The following is a 20,797-nucleotide window of genomic DNA, read 5'->3' on the forward strand; positions in this document are numbered from 1 at the left end:
CTATAAAATTGTTTCAATCAAACAGACTACTTTTCTAAAAAATTATTTAATTTTTAACCGATAAATACAAATTTTCAACAAAAATGTTCATTCTTAACCAAATAGTTGAATTTTTATCCAAATAATTGAATTTCCTAGCAAAATGTCAAAATTTTTAGGCCAAAAAGAGGCATTTTCTACAAAACAGTTGAGTTTCCAACACAAAAATATGAATTTTCAATAAAAAAAAAGTTAGTTTTTAACCAAAAAGTTGGAGTTTCTATAAAACTGTTTCATTTTGAAACCAAATAGACTACTTTTCTACAAAACACTTTAACTTTCAACCCGAAAATATGAATTTTCAACAAAAAAGTTCAGTTTGAACCAGGTAAATTTTCAACCGAATAATTGAATTTTCTACCAAAAGAGGTAAGCGAATCAAATCAAACTTCTCACCGAAGTTCTGACTTTTTTTTGTCAAAGTGCCAGACTCAAATAGGGTACCCATAGGGACCAAATCTTGAAAATAGGGTACTCCAGTGAACTTATCAATTTCACGAATAGAAATTAAATCAGAGAACATGTAGGAAACCATTTTTAAAAATTATATTATATAATTCTATCTTTATAATATTGATATCCACATAGTTAATAAATTCATGAAACTAACTTAACTCGTATGTATACAAAATATCACTTTCCCTCTCCATAATTTAATCAGTTATTTCTTATCTAAATTTCAAAAGGAGTTCATATTCATATTCATCGAAACGACTCACCATAATCAATCACAGTTCCATTTCTCGTCTGAGAGTCCACAAAAAGCACACTCTAATTAGCCACAATTTAAAATTGCTATCTCTCTTTTCAATTTTACTTATTAAATTGTCGATCTGAGAATGTACTGTGATAGTTTTGCTCGCCCGGAGCCGGCGTCGGCGTCGGGTTCATAATTCGAACGACGTTGTTGACTATCTTCTTGGAATACTGATGATCAATCCTCGAGCCAATCTGAATCTTTTTCGGACTCAACGAATTACCCGACTGACTACCTTTCGGACTCATCAACACTTTACTAACACGATGTTTCTGCAGAGGCGTGATTGAAACCTTCCTCGCCTCATTCAGACTCAAAACTTTCATTATTTTCGCTTCCGGATTCGGAACAATAGTCTTCAGTCGCACCGACTGTCCTTCCGGATTCGTGAAAATATTTGGATTTGATGTTGGCTGATAATAAACTGGCCTGGCACCCGGCTTCGGCACAATTTGTGCACTCTTGAAGGAGTTTTTCTCCATCAACTTTCTCTGCACATCCTCGGGAACTTTGTTCACTCGTATTTGCCCCGGCTTCCGGGGATTCATGTGCGCGGTACTACTTTGACCAGGAAGACGAATTGTGGTTTTCGAGGCCGATTTCGTGGCGGAAGTTCCGGGCGCGTTAACGACGTTGTAGTTGTTTGTTATATTTTTCACGCTGATGATCTGTTTGCCCTTGAAGTTCGAGGGAACGACGACGGTTTTAAATTTGCCTTTTAGAGCGGAAACGTAGCCAGCGTCTGTGACTCTTCGGATTCCGGGCTTCAGGGTGTCCGAGATATCGGTGAGATCAACGAAGGTTGGTCCCGGGGAAACTTTATTCACTTTGGATTCGAGAGGCTTTGGTGTCGAGGTCGCAAAATTGGCACCTTTCGTCACTGGAGAACCTTTTATGATTGGGGAACCTTTAAAGGTTGGAGTACTTTTGATGTTTGGAGATGTTTTAATGTTTGGAGAACCTTCAGGCTGAAGAGAATCGTCCCAGGAAGTTGGGGGCTTGGCAAAAGAACGAAGACGCAAGATAGGCTGCTTTTTCGAACTTGAGGATGCTTCCTCGTCGACTTCGATCACGTCCATATCTCCCGATGAAGAATCTTTAACTGAAGGGAAAGGAAGCCTTTATACATCCAGAGAATTCACAGGATTTTCACGAAAATAGGCGAATAAATTCTTTTCAAAAAAATTAATGTAGGTGCCATATTCCTAAGACTTTTCAAACCGAAATCATATATTGCATTCTAAACGAAATAATTGAGTTTTCTACCAAAAGTGGTATGTAAATCAAATAAATTCCAAATCATTTTGAAAACATTTGACTTTTAAGTCCGAAAAGATGAATTTCAACAAAAAAGTTCATTCTCAACCAAGAAAGATGAATCTCCAACAAACGAAAAACCAAGTCTCTACAAAAAAGAGATGAGAAGATGAAAATATGAAAGAGATTAAAAGACAAAGTATTACAGTCTTCAAGGTAACAAGTCGAATTTTTTAGAAATCATTTGATTTTTACACCCGAAAATATGAATTTAAAAAAAGTTCATTTTCAAACAAAAAAATGAATTTTCTACCAAAAAACATTCATTTTCAACCAAACAAGAACATTTACAAATAAATAGTTGAACGCAAAAGATAAACAAGAAAGTTGCATTTTCAACCAAGAAAGATTTTTTTTGTCAAGAAAAAAAACAAATTTAACCAAATTGTTGAACTTTTACGTTAAAAAAACAAATTTTCTAACAAAGAGTTGAATTTCCAGCCCCAAAATATTAATAGAAAAAATTAATTTTCAACTAAATAGTAAAAGTTTCCATAACATTGATGAACTTTTAACACAAAAAATACGACTTTGTTAAAGAACAGTTGGATTTTTAACTAGAAAATATAAATTTTCAACAAAAAATTTTATTTAAAATTTGAACTAACAAAATATTCGTTCTTTAAACTACCTAGTTGAAAATTCATATAATTTCTTGAAAATTCGTCTTTTTTGGGAGTAAATAAATTTTTCTGTGTAAAAATGCAACTGTATGATTGAAAATGAATCTGTTTTAATAAAAAATTTAAGTATTTTGTTGAAAATGCATCTTTCTTTTTGTGTACATTCAATTGATTTTATATTCAAATTAAAATCTTTATTGATTTAAATATCAACTATCACATTGTTTTGTGAAAATGAGTTTTTTCAGTTCTAGTTTTCACTTAGAAAATATTAATTTTCAATAAAAAGTAAACAAATTTGCTATTAATTTGTTTACTGTTTATTAATTTTTTTTTTAATTAAGTGAAAATTTAACCTGTCCATTTTTTGTTCAAAATTTATATTTTCTAGTTTGAGAATTTAACTGTTCAGTTGGAAAAAAATAGGGACGAAGTTCAAAAATATTTTTAAGGAAAAGTACAGAAATAGTGGCACTAGCAGATAATAATGAGAAAATAGTATTTTTAGTGTCATTTTTTTCGAAATAGAAGGAAATAGCATTATCGCTCAAAAAATATGTACCTTATTTCGTGGGCTTGACTTTATTTTCAATATTTTCAAAGGTATAAGTTCTCATTTGATCCACAACGGTGCCTCGATCGAATTCTTTTAATTTAAAAACAAAACACAACCTTTCATCCAACGCTAGAACTAGACTTCTGTCATAACAAATAAAACGAGGTTATCTAATTTAATATTTAAAATCTAAAAAATTAATCTATCAACTGGATAATCTATCGCTGAATAATTTGAAAAAAAAAACACAAACAGAAAAATTAAATCAATTAAACGAATGGAAAAGCATCATTTGAGGAACAAAATCGCAAAATTTGTCATTGTCAAATTCGAAAAAAAGTAATTTCAGTTAACTCTTTCACTAAGATATGAATAGAATTTTTTTTTAAATTCTTCTCACAAAAGAATTTCTTTCCTTTCTTCAGATAGTCCAATTTTGCATATTATTCAAATCAAAACCATGCATTTTCAATAACTGAATCGACCTATCAAATGAATAACCTTACTTTATTATTCTTTAAACTTGATTACGACCGGAAGTTCGAGGCGCTACCGTGGCGTAAAAAAGAACTTATAACCATAATAAAAAAAAAAGAAATTCGGTTTATAAAACAAGATAACATGCAGAGTTCTTAAATGCCCAATAATTTATGTTGAGCAAATGCTCTCGAGAATATACTCAGCATTTAAGCCCGAATAGAACATTTATGGAGCATTTAAGGAAATGTAAACCTTTATTTTTCAACAAAAAAAATATATATGTAATACTTAGGGAATATCAGGGGAAATCTGACAGAGTTAGGGAATTTTCGATAAACTAAGAATTGAAGTTAATTTTATTTTTATGGTCAAAAATCTGAACTATTTGGTCAAGAATTCAAATTATTTGTTTTGAAAATCCATTTTTTAAGTTGAATTCAACTGTTTTTGGTGAAAAATTAAAATCCTTTTTGATTGAAATATCATTACGATTGATCATTTTAGTTGAAAAACTTTTTTTGTTAAAAATTTAATTATTCAGTTGAAAATTATGTTTTCTAGTTTAAAATTAATTGTTCTAAGGGAAAATTGAACTCATACATGTTTGGTTCAAAATTTATCATTATAAGGTGATAATTCAAATATTTGGCTTAATATTCCTGTATTTTTTTTTTGAAAATTTGAACGTTGGGGAGATTATTTAAACCTCTAGGTGAGTAATTCATCTTTTTGTTTGCTCATTCCTTTTAACATTCAAATATTTGGTTGAAAATGAATATACTTTGTGAGAAATTAATATATTTTGGTAGAAAATTTATCTTATTGGTTGAAAATTGATTTTTATGGTTGACAATTAGTTTTTTCTTACTTAGAATTAATTTTTTTAACCGAAAATGTAACTGTTTGATTTTTTGTCAAAAAATCATATTTTTTTATAGAAATTTAATCTTTTCGGTTGGAAATTAAACTATTTCGTTGAAATTATTTTTTTTAACTGAAAATTCTATTTTTAATTGAAAATTCAACCATTTGTTGAAAATCCGTCCTTTTTGGTGGAAGAGTAATCTGATTACTTGAAACTTCATCTTTTTGGGTTGCAAATTTATTTTACTAACTGAATATTTAACTATCTTATTTTTTGTAGCAAATTTATTTTTTTAGTTAAAAATCTACTTTAAAAATTCCATTTTTTGTTGGAAATTTACCTTTTTGATAGAAATTTAATCGTTTTCTTCAAAAAAGTATCTATTATGTAAAAAAATTAAGTATTTTATTTTTTGTTAAGAATTCATTTGCTTCGTTGAAAAAAACTATTTAATAGGAAATTCTTTTTTTTTGTCGGTAGAAAATTCATGTTTTGAGTTGACGATTCCACTATTTGGTGAAAAATTTATATGTTTTGTTGAAAATTCATCATATTGATTAAAAATTAAGTATTTTATTTTTTGTTAAGAATTCATTTGCTTCGTTGAAAAAAAAACTATTTAATAGGAAATTCTTTTTTTTTGTCGGTAGAAAATTCATGTTTTGAGTTGACGATTCCACTATTTGGTGAAAAATTTATATGTTTTGTTGAAAATTCATCATATTGATTAAAAATTGATTTCTTTTGCTGAAAATTTCTTTCTTTTTAGTTAATATTATTTTTTTGTAACTGAAGATGTAACTTTTTTTACATTTTTGCTTGGATATTTATATTTCTAGTTAAAAATTAATTAATATTGCTGAAATCTCATTTTTTTATTTTATTAAATGAAAATTAAACTATTTTATTTTTTTGTCGAAAATTTATCTTTTTATTTTTAAATTTACTTTAACAATTCTATTTTTTGTCGGAAATTTCCCTTTTTCAATAGAAATGTAATCTTTTTCGATAAAAAATTATCTGTTTTATAAAAAATTTACTAGTCTATTTTTTGTTAAGAATTCATTTCTTTGGTTGAAAAAAAAAACTATTTAGTAGAATATTCGTTTTTTTGTTGGGAGAAAATTCACCCTTTGGGTGGAAAATTTCACTTTTTGGTCAAAAATGCATATTTTTTGTTGAAAATTATTTAATTTTGCCAAAAACTCGTTTTTTGTTGGTTTAAACTTAACTTCTTCAACAGAAAATTGAAATATCCTATTTTTTATTTGTAAAATTATCTTTTTAGTTGAGAATTTATATATTTGTTGGTTAAAAAATAATTTTTGTGGATGATAAAAACAAACGATTTTGTTGAAAATTGTGTTTTTTGTTTGCTTGGTTCAACATTTATTTTCCTAGCGTTTTAATTATTCTAATTTTGGTAGAAAATTGATCTTGTTTAGATAAAAATGCATGTATTTTGTTTAAAATGAATCTTCTTTAGTATAAAATTAATCTTTTGGGTTGAAAATTTAACTATTCATATATTTGTTTGAAGATGCATCATTTTAGTTAAAAATTCATTTCAGTGTTTGCAATTTTTTTCTTACTTAAAAACACAACTAAAAAGTATTTAAACCATATTTAAAATCGAAATTTGTTTGCATTAACATTATTAATCTTCTAGCTATATGGTTGATTTTATACCTAGAATAATTTAGAAATTGGGATTAATTACAGCAACCCTAAACAAGACACTGTTTAATGCGAATAATATTACGTTTTCAATTACTTTGACTTATATTATCATTTAAATTTAGCACTCTCTCCAATTTGAATCGATACATGTTTACGGGAAATTTATATAATGTAATCATCAATAATAAAAATTATTTTTTAACCGAAAATAGATTAATTAAATTTGAAGTTAAAACAATCAATTTTTAAAAAAATAATGAATTCTGAAAAAATAATTTAATTTTAAACACGAAAAATGAATTTTCAACCCAAAAAGATACAGTTTAAATCAAGTATAAAAATTAAAAGCAAAAAAAGATCCAATTTAGAAACAAAAAGTAGAATATAGTTCAATTTGCAGTTATAAAAGTAAAATTTAAACAACAACAAAACTGAGTTTTCAGAAATTTTCTTTTCAACTAAAAATATACATTTTCAAACAAAAATAGAATAGTTAAATCTTGAGTTAAAAAACTAATTTTTAACTAAAAAGGAACCAATTTTCAGCCAAATAAATTAATTTTTAATAACAGTGATGAATCTTCAGTCAAAAATATGAATTATTAACCAAATAGTTATTTGAACTTCCAACCCAAAAGATTAATTTTTTACCAAAAAGACTCATTTTCAACAAAGTACATGAATTTTCGTCCAAAATAAAACAATTTTCAACCAAAATTAGAAAAGTTGAAATTTTAGAAAAATAAGTGTTAAAAAAAAACAACAAACAACGATTTTTTTAACAAAATTGTATTTTTCATAAAAAAAAAAGATTTTTTAACTAAAAATAGATGAATAAAATTTGGTGTTTAAACAATAAATTTTTAGCAAAAAAATAAATTCTGAAAAAATAATTTAGTTTTAAACACAAAGGGTGAATTTTCTACCAAAAAATATACATTTTCAATCAAGTATACAAATTAAAAACTAAAAAAGATAAATTTAGAAACAAAAACTAGAAAATAGTTCAATTGGCAGATATAAGAATAAAATTTAAACAACAAAACTGAGTTTTCAGACATTGTTTTTCAACTAAAAATATAAATTTTCAAGCAAAAATAGAATATTTACATCTTCGGTTAAAAAATTAATTTTTAACTAAAAAGAAACCAATTTTCAGTCAAATTAATTAATTTTTAATTACAATGATGAATTTTTAACAAAAAATATGAATTTTGACCAAACTCTGAGAGTACTTTCGACACATAGTTGAATTTTCACCTATAGCAGATAAATTTTCAACTAAAAATAGAATAATTAAATTTTGAGTCCGAAACTTAATTTTTAATCAAATCAAAGTCAATTTTTTAAAGAAAAAATATAATTTTCAACAAAGAAGATTAAATTTCTACCAGGAAATACCATTTTTTTTACAAAAAATGGAAGTTACATTTTCAGTTTGAAAAACTTAATTCTAAGTAAGAAAAAACTGATTTTAAAACATAAAGATCAATTTTCAACCAATAAAATGAATTTTCTTTCAAAATAGACGAATTTTTAACAGAGTACATGAATTTTCAACCAAAAAGGTATATTAGCCACAAATAAGCTTAAATATTCTCATACAAATTCGTATTTGCAATGTTTCATCTTTTTTGGTTTAATTCAACTATTTTGCGTGAAAAATTCAATCCTTTTTGGTCGAAATATCAAACATCGCGTTCAACTACTTAGTTGGAAGTAGAACAACTTTGTTAATAATACATTTATTTGGTTGATGATTCATCATTTTAGTTGACAAACCTTTTTTTTTTTGAAAATTTAATTGTTTTGTTGAAAATTTAATTATTTTGTTGAAAATTATGTTTTCTAGTGGAATTAATTGTTTTATCTGAAAATTTAACTCTTACATATTTGGTTCAAAGTTTATCTTCTTAAGTTAAAAATTCAAATATTTGATTCAAAATTTGAATGTTTGATTCAATTCAATTTTTGTACGAGTTAAATTTTCAGATAAAACAATTAGTTTTCCAATAGAAAACATAGTTTTCAACAAAATAATTTAATTTTCAACAAAACAATTAAATTTTGAAAAGAAAAAGGTTTGTCAACTAAGATCATGAATCATCAATCAAATTAATTAATTATTAACAAAGTAGTTCTACTTCCAACTAAGTAGTTTAACGTGATGTTTGATATTTAAACCAAAAAGGAATTTAATTTTATACGAAAAATAGTTGGATTTAACCAAAAAAAGATTAATTTAAAATAAAACAGTTTGAATCCTCAACCAAAAGAGATTAATTTTCAACCCTTTAGTTGCGATTTTTAATCACAAAAATCAAATTAACTTCAACTTCAGTTTTTCTAAAATTATCTAGCTCTGTAATTCAAAAAAGCACATGTTTATTTCACTCTAGAATATATATTTTTTTTAATACATGTAGTAATTACGATACATAATTGTTTAAACAATAAATGCTTTAAATTCTCTAAAATGCTCTCTTCAACCTTAAAAGCTGAGCATATTCTCGAGAGCATTTGCTCAACACAAATTATTGGGCATTTAAGAACTCTATTTAGAACAGTAATAACATGCAACATTTTTCAGCTGACACTTCGTTTATTAAATCCCAATTTGAACATAGAAAATAATTAATTTTTATTTACTGTACTTGGATACAAACCTTCGGACGAACTATTTTCAGGAAAAGTCTCATTTTCTGCTTTCGAGGAATCGTTCGTCGAGGGCTTTGGCGAATCTCGAGGTTCATCTTCCTTACTCATATTGTTAACGGTAGGTGTATCCGGAGATTTAGTTTCTGCAAGTGAAGACATTTCGTGATCATCATCATCGTCTTTTTTCTCGTCCTCCTCCTCCCTATCCTCCTCCCTTTCCTCTTCCTCCGCCTCCTTTTCCTCCAAGTCCACTTGATCCTCCTCATCTTCCTCCTTTTCCTCTTCTTCTTTTTCCTCTTCTGCTCTTTCCTCGTCTTCTTTCTCATCTTCTTCATTTTCATCCTCGTCATCATCTTTTTCATCAACCTCGTCATCCCTTTGAAGATCGCCATTCTCCTTCAGCTCTTCACCTCGACTCTCCTGTTTTTGGGTGAAGGTCTCTAAAATATCCGCCATCTTTTTCTTCCCCTCTGAAAAATTCCTTGCCAATTTCTCAGCCAAAGTGTCATCCTTCAACGCAGGGTCATCGTCTTCTTCCTCCAGGTAGAGCGAAAATGTGTCCCAGTAATCCGATTGTCGCACACGCTGCAGGTGTTCGCCAATTTTGATAAAGGCCTCCTTGGCTGAAACGAAAAACATTATTTAAGATAAATTTACAGGGTGCAGGGTGGCCGCTTTATTCAAAGATTATTCAAAATTATATCATTTTAAGCAGTTTTAAGCTAGAAACATTAAAAATTGAACAAAACGTTATTTTTATTTCAAATAGTTTAAATATCCTTAAAATTTTATTAAAAAATTTTCGTTTCTAAATATATTTTAAACACTTTTTAGTTGAGCTTTCAAATCACAAAGATAAATTTTATACCTGAGAAATTAATTTTTATTTAAAATGATGAATCTTCAACGAAAAATATAAATTTTTAACCACATAGTTAGTTGAATTTTCAAGCAAAAAGATTAATATTTTACCAAAAGAACGCATTTTCAACAAAGCAAATCAATTTCCATCTAAAAGAGATCAATTTTCAACCAAAATTAGAATAGTAGTTGAAATTTTAGAAAAATAAATGTTCAACAAAAGCAAATCGAATTTTTAACCAAAAATAAAAGAATTAAATTTGTAGTTAAAAACTCAATTTTTAACCAAAAAATGCATTCTGAACAAAATAATTTAATTTTAAACACAAAAGATGAACTTTCTACCAAAAGAGATACAGTTTCAATCAAAAATAAATTTTTTTTACTAAATAAACTAAATTTAAAAACAAAAACTAGAAAATAGTTCAATTTGCAGTTATAAGAGTAAAATTTAAACGACAAAACTGAGTTTAAAGAAGTTTTTTTTTAACTAAAACAAACAAATTTTCAGTCAAATTTATTATTTTTTAATTACAGTGATGAATTTTCAACACAAAATATTAATTTTCTATTAAAAAATGAATATTTAACGAAAATTGTTTTAACCACAGAAATGAATTCTTCAAAAAAAATATTGAATTATTTTACAAAACAGAACATTTTTCAACGAAAAAGATTACATTTCTATCAAAAAATGTAAATTTTCCACAAAAAGGGAATATTTAAAGTTTCGTTTTCAACTAAATAAAATTAAAGTTAATACCAAAAATAAAATACTTCAATTTGCAGTTAGTAAAATAAATTTACAATCAAAAAGGAAATAATTTTTAACGTTATTTAAAATAAATTTACACGGTGCAAGGTGGCCGTTTTAATAAAAGATTATTCAGAATTATATAATTTTAAGCAATTTGAAGTTAGAAAGATTAAAAATTGAACGACTAAATTTTTTTTATAAACTGAACACAACTTAAATTAAACGTTCTTTCTATTTTAAATAGTTTAAATATCCTTAAAATGGTTCAAAATTTTATTTCAAAGTCTTGAAACATTGACATGTTGTTTGAACTTTTTTTAATTTTAAATTATTATCAACGTTTTTTCAGAACTTGTAAACATCTTTTAAACTATTTTTTGTTCTAAATCGAAATTTTGGTACGAATAGCCGGATCTTTTCAGTACACGTATACACTTAGTTTAAATTATTTGAGATCACTTCAAATTTTTAATTAATTTTGAATTTGTTCAAAACTTCTAAAAAATTCTTCAGCTTACTCGGATTTTTTCTAAGAATAATAGGTCTTCAATTGATATTTATTTACTGTTCAGCTTTTTTGTTTAGTTTTGAATTGTTTATTTAATTGAATGGTTTAGAATGGTATATTTTAGACTGAAATAATATTTAAAATTTAATAAAAGCCTTTGATTATGAATATATTATTTTGAAGTTATTTCAAAATTGAAAATAGTTTATAAAGTTTCAATCGAGGTTTTATAGTTGTTTAACTAATAAGACATTTCCATTCTTAAAGTACAATTTAATTTTAAAAACTACGAATTAATTTATATTTACAGTTGATCAACGAAAAATGTTTTTGATCAAAAATCTTCGATTTAAAATGCTTTTAATTCTTAATTGTTTAAGTCTTCAAAATAATGTGAAATCTACCATGAAAAATTTTTAAAGTGAAAAATTTTCGAATTACGCATGCTAAACCGAATGATTTCATCATTGAAAAAGACACAATTTAACCAATTATTTAAAAAATGGTTGAAATCAAAGAGTTGGGCAGATTTTTTATTGTCAAAATGTTGTATAAAACTTGGTCAAAAAAATAAATTCACAGTCATTTCCCGGCTTTTCCCGGTTTCATAAAATTCCCGGATTTCAATGTTTCCCGTTCCAGCGGCCACCCTGCCGCTTCTCAAACATTTTTTTCCGGGCAATGAAATTAAAATATTCAAACTCTAAAGCCAAAAATGTTTCCATTTGTAGTCATAAAAACTGAGCTGCAAATTAAAGCCCTCAAAGTTGAACTCTTGAATTTTAAACTTTTAAACTGAAGTTTATTGAAGTTAATTTGAAATCAAATGCAATTAAACTCTCAAATACAAAAATTTAAACTTTTATCAAATATAGAATTGAAAGATTCAGATTCGATTCCAAAAATATAAACCCAAGTTACCATTTTTAATGATCTAAAATTCTAAATTGAAGAATTAATGAACATATTAAAATTTTTTAATTATATCATTTTAAGCACTTTTTAAATTAAAAGTTATTTTTATTTTAAATATTTTAAAAATCCTTAAAATGCTTCAAAATTTTATTTAAAAATCTTGAATCATTTACATGTTATTTGACATTTTAATTTTTAATTTTATTTTTTAGAACTTCTTAACATCTTTTAAAATTATTCAAATTTTTCCTACAATTTGTTTACATAAATCTTACTAAATTGAAAAAATTGCCTTAAGATCTTTTAAATTCATTTTTGATTATTTTGTAAATCTTCCTAAATATTTAAAAATATTCTCTCAAAATTAATTTCTCGAATTAAGAAATAATTTTCAATTTTTCTGGGAAATGTTATTCTTCTGAAGCCTTTTTCAAAATTCTTAAAAAGCCTCTACATTTTTTGTGCGAAATTTACCAAAATCTATAATTGATTTCAAATTAGGCAGCGCACTATTTGAACCGAAATTTTGATACGAATAGCAATATTTTATCGGTACATGTAGACACTTTGTTTAAATTATTTGAAATCTTTTTAAATTTTTAATGAATTTTGAATTTATTCGAAAATTTCTAAATATTGAAAATTTAGTTGAAATTGAATAAGTTTAAATTAAATTCATTTACACTTAAAAATTTCAATTTTTAACTCTTATCAATTGTAGGGTTCAAAGATTCAGATTCAATTCCAAAAATGTAAGTCCATCTTATCATTTCCAATTCTCTAAATTAAAAATTCAATTGATTAATATGAAAATTAAAAAATTATAGTATTTTAACCAATTTTACGCTAGAAACATTAAAACTTAAACCATTAATTTTGTTAAACAGCACAATATTTACATTAGAAATTTAATTATTTTAATTTCAACTAGTTTAGATATCCTTTGAAAATTTTATTTTAGTCTCGAAAAATATATATGTTGCTTCAAATTGTTTTCAAATGTAAAATTATTATTAAACGTTTTTCACAACTTATAAATATCTTTTAAAATGATTCGAATTTCAAATAATTTTTCAAAATAAAAAATCGTTTTTAATTTTCCTAGCAATCTTTAAAAAATGGTATATTTCTTTTGAAGCCTTTCACAATTCCTAACAGTTTATGTATTTTTGGTTCAAAATCTACGAAACTCTACATTTTGTTTTAAATTAGCACACACGTCCTGTAAATTATTTGAAACCATTTACAGTTTTAAATTAATTTTGAATCTTTTCAAAATCTCTAAATATCTCTAAAAATTACTCAAACTGTTCTACAAATATTAAGTGTTCATTTGTTATATATACATCAAAATTCAACAGTTTCGCTTACAAATTATTCATTTTTTAAATAGAACAATTAAAATCGTTATCCTTAAAGTTTAAAAGCTCCTGGAAATTTTAAAGATTCAAGGCTTTCTATATCAAACAATTCAGTTTAAAATGATTTAAAATTTTTTACGACTAAGGCTTTTGAATTGAACCAGTTTAATTTTTAACGAACAGTGCAATGTTTAAAATAATGAATTAATTTATATTTACAGTTCAACAAACAAAAAATTTTGTTATCAAAAATTTTCAAATTCAAACGCTTTTAATTTTGAATTTTTAAAGTATTCGTTGACTGCATTTTCAAATTCTTTAAATTAAAAATGTACGCAGTCAAAAATTAAATAGCTAAATTTTTACTTAAAAAAATGTATGTTTAATCAAAAAGATTAGTTGAATTTTCAACTAAGAAAAATTTTCGAGTAAAGTGAGAGAAAGAATGGGAATAAAACTGTTGAATCTTTAAGCTAAAAGATGAATTTTCAATTAAGAAAATGAATTTTCTAACAATAAGAATTAATTTTTTATCAAAATACACAAATTTGAAATTATATACTTGAATTTTCAACTAAACATATAAAAGTTAAATTCTCAGCTGAAAAAATTAATTTAAAAAAAAAGAATTTCCAAACAAAATATCTCAATACAGTAATATAAAGCGACTTTTACTAATTAAGAATTGTTTTTATTCAATTTAATATGGAATTAAAAAAAAAGCGATCGAAAAAATTCTCTTATTTTCAACAAAGTCGTTTTTCAACCCAAAAAAGATTAACTTTCTACCAAAAGAGATGAATTTTCAACGAAAAAGTGGAATTTCTAAGCTAAAAAGTCGAATGTTTTATAAAACAATTGACCTTCAAATCGGAAAAGGTAAATTTTCAACAACAAAGTTCATTTTCTACCAAGAAAGATTATTTTCGAAACAAATAGTTGATTTTCCAATAAAAAAATATGAATTTTAATCCAAATATTTGCATTTACAACCAAATAGTTGAATTTGCAGTCTACAAAGATACGTTTTCAATCAAATCGTCGAATTTTCAAACAAACAAGATTAAATCCTAATTAAGAACAGTTTCTTTTTTCAACGAAATAGATTAATTTTAAACCAAGAACTTTTCTATAAAAAAATATGAATTTTCAACAAAACAGTTAAATTTCCGACAAAACAGTATTTTTAACTAAATAATTGAATTTTCAGTTAAAATAATTAATTATAAAACAAAATAAAAACGAGTTAAAAAAGTAAAATCTTTAACAAATAGAATACATTTTTAATAAAATAGTTCAACTTTCAACCAAGCCGTAGAATTTTCAACTAAAAACTACTATTTTCATGCCAAATCCGGAATAATTAAATTTTGAACAAAACAGTTTAATTTTCTACCCAAATAATACAATTTTCTATAAAAAAAGAGTAAAAAAAACATGCATTTTTAACCAAACAGTTAAACTTCTAACTAGAAATGTTCAATTTTCAACTAAAATCAAAATAAATTTTTAACGAAATAGTTCAATCTTCAACAAATAAAAATAGTATTTAACAAAAAAGTACAAATTTTAATCAAGTTGTTAAATTTTATCCAAATAATTAAATTTTCAAGACAAAAATACGAGTGGAACTTTCAGTGCAAAAATTAAACACTTACAAACAAATAGTTTAATTTTCAGATAAAAAATAATAATTTTAAACCATACATGAAAGAGTTAAATCATTACAACAAATATATAATTTTCAAAAAAAAGAATATTCAACTAAAATCAAACAAGTTGTTGAATTTATAAGTTTAAAAAACGAAATTTCTGCAAGGAAGTTGAACTTTCAAAAAGAAAACATAAATTTTGAGTCTGAAAATTCATTTTCAACCAAATAGTTTAATCTTCTATCCAATTAATATAATTTCCAACCAAAAAAGATGAATTTACAATAAAGCAGTTTGATTTTCTAGCAAAAAGACGTATTTTTTTAAAAACACGAATATTTAAAGAATACTTGATTTTTCAACCAAATATTTGAATTTCAACCTAAAAATGATGAATTAAAAAAAAAAGAAATAATTTTCAACAAAATAGTTGAATCTTTTACCAATAAAATTAATATTTAAAAGAGTAGTAAAAACCTCGGCAAGCAGTTGAATTTTAATTCATTTTGAAAGAAAAAAAGATCAATTTTCAACAACAAAAAAACAAGCTTCAACCAAATAGTTACATTTTTAACTAAAAATGATCAAGTTTCAATCAAAAACAGACTAGCTACATTTTTAGTTCAAAAAATATATTTTAAATCACCAAAAAAAGAAACGAATTTTTAGTGAAATAGTTGAATTTTCAACTAAAGTGATAAATCTTCAAGTAATACAATTTTTTAAACATATTAGATACACGAATTCTTTAGAAGAAATTGGAATTTTCTATACAAAAGGACAACATTTCAACAGATTAGTTGAATTTTTATCCAAAGAGTTGAATTTGTAATCTATGAAGATGTATTTTCAATCAAATAGTTCAATTTGAAAAAAATAGATTTTCAAACAAATAGTTAAATTAAGAAGAAAAAAGTTTCAACCAAATAGTTAAATTTTTAACTGAAAGTCATCAAGTTTCAACCAAAAACTGATTAGTTACATTTTTAATTAAATCAGCCTTCTGTCATCGAGAGTTCAAAATGGCCCATGTGTTGAAAACGGCCATGCGGCGGAGCTAGAAGTAACTTTGTTCTAGTTTTTTTTTTTTACTGTTAATTATATATCTTTTGTCATGTAGAGTCGTTAGAAACTCTTAAAAATGTATCGAGAAAACGTTTTATTTATATAATTACTGTGAAAATGACACAGTGGATTTTTCTAATAGTGTTTTTCTTTTTTTTATCGAATCATTTCCATTAATTATCGCTCCGGTATGAAAATCAGGTTATAAAAGTGAACTCAGAGAAATGGTTTCGGTTTTATTTTCAAAAAATAATTTTAAGTTTTAAAGATTTTAAAATGCGGGTTAAAAGAATATGGAAGACGTTGAGACCATTTTTTCTTAATTTTTCAAGATTTACAAATTTGTTAGGTGAACTGAATTAGGTCAGGTTGTGAAAAAAAGTTCTAAAAATTAATTGGAAATTTTTAAATGGGGTTTGAAAGATTTTCAATCAAAATTTTTAAATTTTGCCATATTAGATCATTTTAGAACAAATTTAAGTAAGTTTGAGAGATATTCAAAAGTTTTTAAACGATTCAAAAATAATTCAAACTTGTAAAGTTTTTTTTATCTAAATTTTGTTAAGTTTCCCGAAAATGAAAGATATTTTTTCAGGTTCTTAGGAAAAATTAAAATGATTTTTTATTTCGAAAAATTAATTTGAAGAGATTATTTAAAAAGATTTTAGAAAATTTTAAAAATTGGCAAAGAAGAAGCTGAAAGATTTTAAGGCAATTTTAAAAATTTTCCAGAACAAATAAAAAATGCAGAAAAAATTTGAATAGTTTTTAGAAATTAGAAGATTTGGAGGTCTGACAAAATTTAAAAGGAAGAAGAATTTTCCTGATATTCCTGTGAAAATTTAAAACAATTTTTGAAAAAATGAACTATAAGAAAAATTGAAAAAAGTTTTTAAATATAAGAAACGATTTTCTAAAATTTCTAAAAATAGTTTAGAATATTTTACAGCAAAATGTTTCAATTTGGTAAGATTGAAAAATAAAAACGAACAAAAGTCAGGCAAATTCAAGAAATATTTAGTAGATCTGAAAATAATTTCGAAAGTTTTCAAGAGAATAAACAAATTTTCTAAAAATTGCTGGGAAAATTTAGAAGATAGTAAGGTATATTTTTTTAATTTGGAATGATATTTGCAAATCTTGAGAAAAATATGTTTCAATTAAAAATATTTTCAGGAATATAAGACATTTTAAATAGATTACAAATATTTGAAAACTCGGAAACATTTTCGATAATTTATCGAATATTTCTTGATTCCTTCCCAACTTCTAAAAGTTCTAAACATCATTTAAAAAGACTGTTCTTTAAAATTTTCTAGATTCTTTTCTAACACCCCTGAAATATTTAAAAACCTTCTAATTTTTTTCAAGAATCTTATGAAAATTATACTTCCATTGATTAAAAAAGAAGATGATACTACTTATGTTCTTGTTCTCAATTCTCATAATTTAATTTCAACATGGATTTATTATAGCCCTTCGAAAAATAATGTTCCCTTAATTAAATTGTTGCCAAAGACAAAAAAATATTCGTTAATGGTCTTTCTTTAGGAGTGCCTGTACAAATTTAAAAATATTTTAGCTTCGTAAAAAAATGTCTAATTGATTAAAAAATATTACATTTAAGAGTTGGTTATTTCATTGTAATAGAAAAAAAATATTTAAGGATTTATCATATTCCTTGTTTGTCATATATAGATATAATAATTATATTTATTATATAGTAGCATTATATTGTAAAGCGGCAATATAACAAAAATTAGCTCTTCATCACTATATTTAAAAGTGTTTAAATATCCGGTACTAAAAAAAAATAAAAAAAATAACTAAATTATAAATTAGCAACAACAACAAAATTCAGTTGACTTAAGACTGTTTTCGTGTTCGGACGTCTTTCCTTGTGCTGCGTGTTAACGAGAGACTGTGTGTATATATTACAAATTGCATTGTGGTACGCATAAGTAGTACAACAGCAGTAAAGTGACAATGGTGATTCTGTGGGAGTGTTGAACTGGAGTGCAACCTCCAGTTTAAGATGTCAATTCAACCAAAAGTGTTCCAAAGTGCAACTAAACTCACCGCTACTACTCAAATCAATGTTCCTTCCTTTCAACAAAGTTATATGGCAGCCGCAGTTAGAGACCAGTTCCCAAAAAAGGATCAAGCTATAGTAATCGAATCAATACCGGATATCACTATCGATGAATACACTCATGCAATCGGAAAATTGGTAGACTCTAGAAAAATCAGATTTGCCTCTAGAATATCAAACGGTCGAGTTTGCTTTTATTTCGACAGTAAACAAACAGCAAATGACCTTATCAGTAAATACACAAATATGACAGTAAAGGAAAACACATTGGACCTACGACCACTATTGACGAAGTTTAAAAGGCTTATCCTATCTAATGTGTGTCCAGTTATTCCTCACTTTATCATCACTGAGGCTCTTGAAAAACTGGATATTAGAACAAACTCACCGCTAACCTTTATGAGAGCAGGAATGTCAAATCAGGGATACTCCCACATTCTTAGTTTCAGAAGGCAAATATACATCCATCCGGAATATGAATCAAAAGTTCCAGAATCTTTTCAAATTAACTTTGAGGAAACTTCCTACTGAATATATCTTTCAACAGATACTCTAAAATGTTTTGTATGCAAACAAGTTGGCCACATTGCTAAGCTCTGTCCAAAACCTCCTCAAGGCGATATTCCTAACATGAAATCAAACTCAACAGCAGAAAGCACGGCAGTAGACACACCAAACCCAACATCAGGAAAACTGGCTTTCCCTGACCTTCCAGCACCAAAAAGTAACCTCATGGATATCACTTTCTCAGGAACAAAACGGCCACACTCGGATACTGCATCTACCATGACAACAGACAACGTGTAAGACACTTCTGCAAACACTCCGATAAACAAAACTAATAACAAAGAAGATTGGATTACAGTAGATAACAAGGTAAAACGAAAAAGTAAGAAAACTAATTCATCCCAATCAGAAAAATCCACTGAAGTTATACTGGAGCCCATTAAAGACATTATAGAAAATTCCAAGAATAAATATATCCTTGATTACTCACAGTACAATAGCTTTTTCAAAAATGCTACAGGTGTACCTAACCCTGCCTTGATAGCAAAGGAGTATTGTGGTGACCTAAGGCCTCTTTTCTTCATGATGGAGGACATGTATCCCCACCTGAAGGATCGGAGTATTAAAAGCAAGCACACGAGAATTTACAACAAACTAAAAAAGTCAGTTGAAGTACAGGAAAACGTTACTTCTGAAGATAATTCAGAATTCAGTGACCCAGAAACAAGTGGAACTGACAGACCTGATAATGAAAACTACAACCCCTGATATACGAAGATTATTGCATATATAGATAACAGCGACCCATATATCCTTTTTAATTAAAATAGCTCTTAAAATCATCCAATGGAATTCAAACGGATTCCATCTCCGCTTTAAATTCCTTCAATTGCTGCTCAAAGAATGCAATCTATCCATAATCTGCCTTCAAGAAACGAACTTTAAAGGAACCTATTCTGCCAATTAAAAAAATTACTGTCCTATCTTCAAAAACCGAACTAACGCGGATCATGCCAGCGGTGGAGTCGCAACATACAGACTAGTGACTAGTTGACTTGCAAACAGACTTAGAAGCTGTAGCGGTCCAAATAATGTCTGATACAAAGTTATGTGTATGCAACATTTATATCCCCTATTGGTTTAATCTATGCATTGAAGACCTAAAAAATTTAATACTTCAACTACCTAGACCTTTTGTTTTACTAGGTGATTTCAATAGTCATAACACTCTTTGGGGATCCAAACGTACTGACCAAAGAGGAAAAATATTAGGCAAACTTGTAAATGATTCAAATATAATGCTCCTAAATAGCAATGGCCCAACATACTTTAACGTCGCCAATGGCTCCTTCAGTTCAATCGATCTCTCAATCTGCAGTGCTTCCTTAGGACACCGCTTAAAGTGGAAAGTACTGGAAAATCTCCATAATAGCGACCACTTTCCCATTTTAATTGAGCTTACAAACCCTCATCAGAAAATATATGAAAAAGAACCTCGATGGAAGATACACCAAGCCGATTGGAGAGTTTTCAAAAGTTTATGGATGAGAAAATTGAAGGATTGGTTGATCCGTCTCAAGACAACTGGGACCAAATAGATGACCTAATCCTAAATTTTGTCAACCTAATTATTGAAGCAGTATATAAAAAATATAAAACCACCGAAAACAAAATAGAATTCAAGAAGCTCCGATCTTTGTCACGCAGAACAAACAAGCTTAGCAGCCGAAAATCTTGGCTAAACTACATCTCCTCTCTGACGCACCGTGCTCCTAGTGCTACATCATGGAGAAAAATAAATAAAATTCAAGGAAATTCAACTCCCCTTACCCTATTCTCACTGATAAAAGACGATAACTCTATACTAACGGACCCCGTTGAAATGACAAACGAAATTGTAGATAGCTTCGCAAAAAACTCGAGTGACTCAAACTATAATCAAAAGTTCTTACAATTTAAAAACAGAAGTATTAATCATGAAATCAACTTTGAGCCGGAAGATATTTCGCCTATAAATTCCCCAATTACAATTACTGAACTCAGATCTACACTTAGTCAATGTAAAAACACTAGTCCTGGACCAGATAAAATACCAAATGCCTTC

The 20,797-nt window shown here is 26.6% G+C and overlaps 1 protein-coding gene across 2 annotated transcripts in view; it reads right to left on the reverse strand.

Moving 5' to 3' along the window:
• Positions 1–752: 752 nt before the first annotated feature.
• LOC117179676 (glutamic acid-rich protein-like) overlaps positions 753–20,797 on the reverse strand; it is a 34,228-nt gene continuing 14,183 nt past the window's right edge. For both annotated transcript variants that reach the window (XM_033371699.1, XM_033371698.1), the window contains 2 exons: positions 8,984–9,598; positions 753–1,898 (listed from right to left, as the gene is read on the reverse strand). In XM_033371699.1, the coding sequence (XP_033227590.1) occupies positions 853–1,898; positions 8,984–9,598 (1,661 nt within the window). In that variant the 3' untranslated portion in view covers positions 753–852. The remainder of the gene's footprint in view (positions 1,899–8,983; positions 9,599–20,797) is intronic.

The sequence above is a fragment of the Belonocnema kinseyi genome, chromosome 9, assembly GCF_010883055.1.
Source record: "Belonocnema kinseyi isolate 2016_QV_RU_SX_M_011 chromosome 9, B_treatae_v1, whole genome shotgun sequence".
NCBI lineage: Eukaryota > Metazoa > Arthropoda > Insecta > Hymenoptera > Cynipidae > Belonocnema > Belonocnema kinseyi.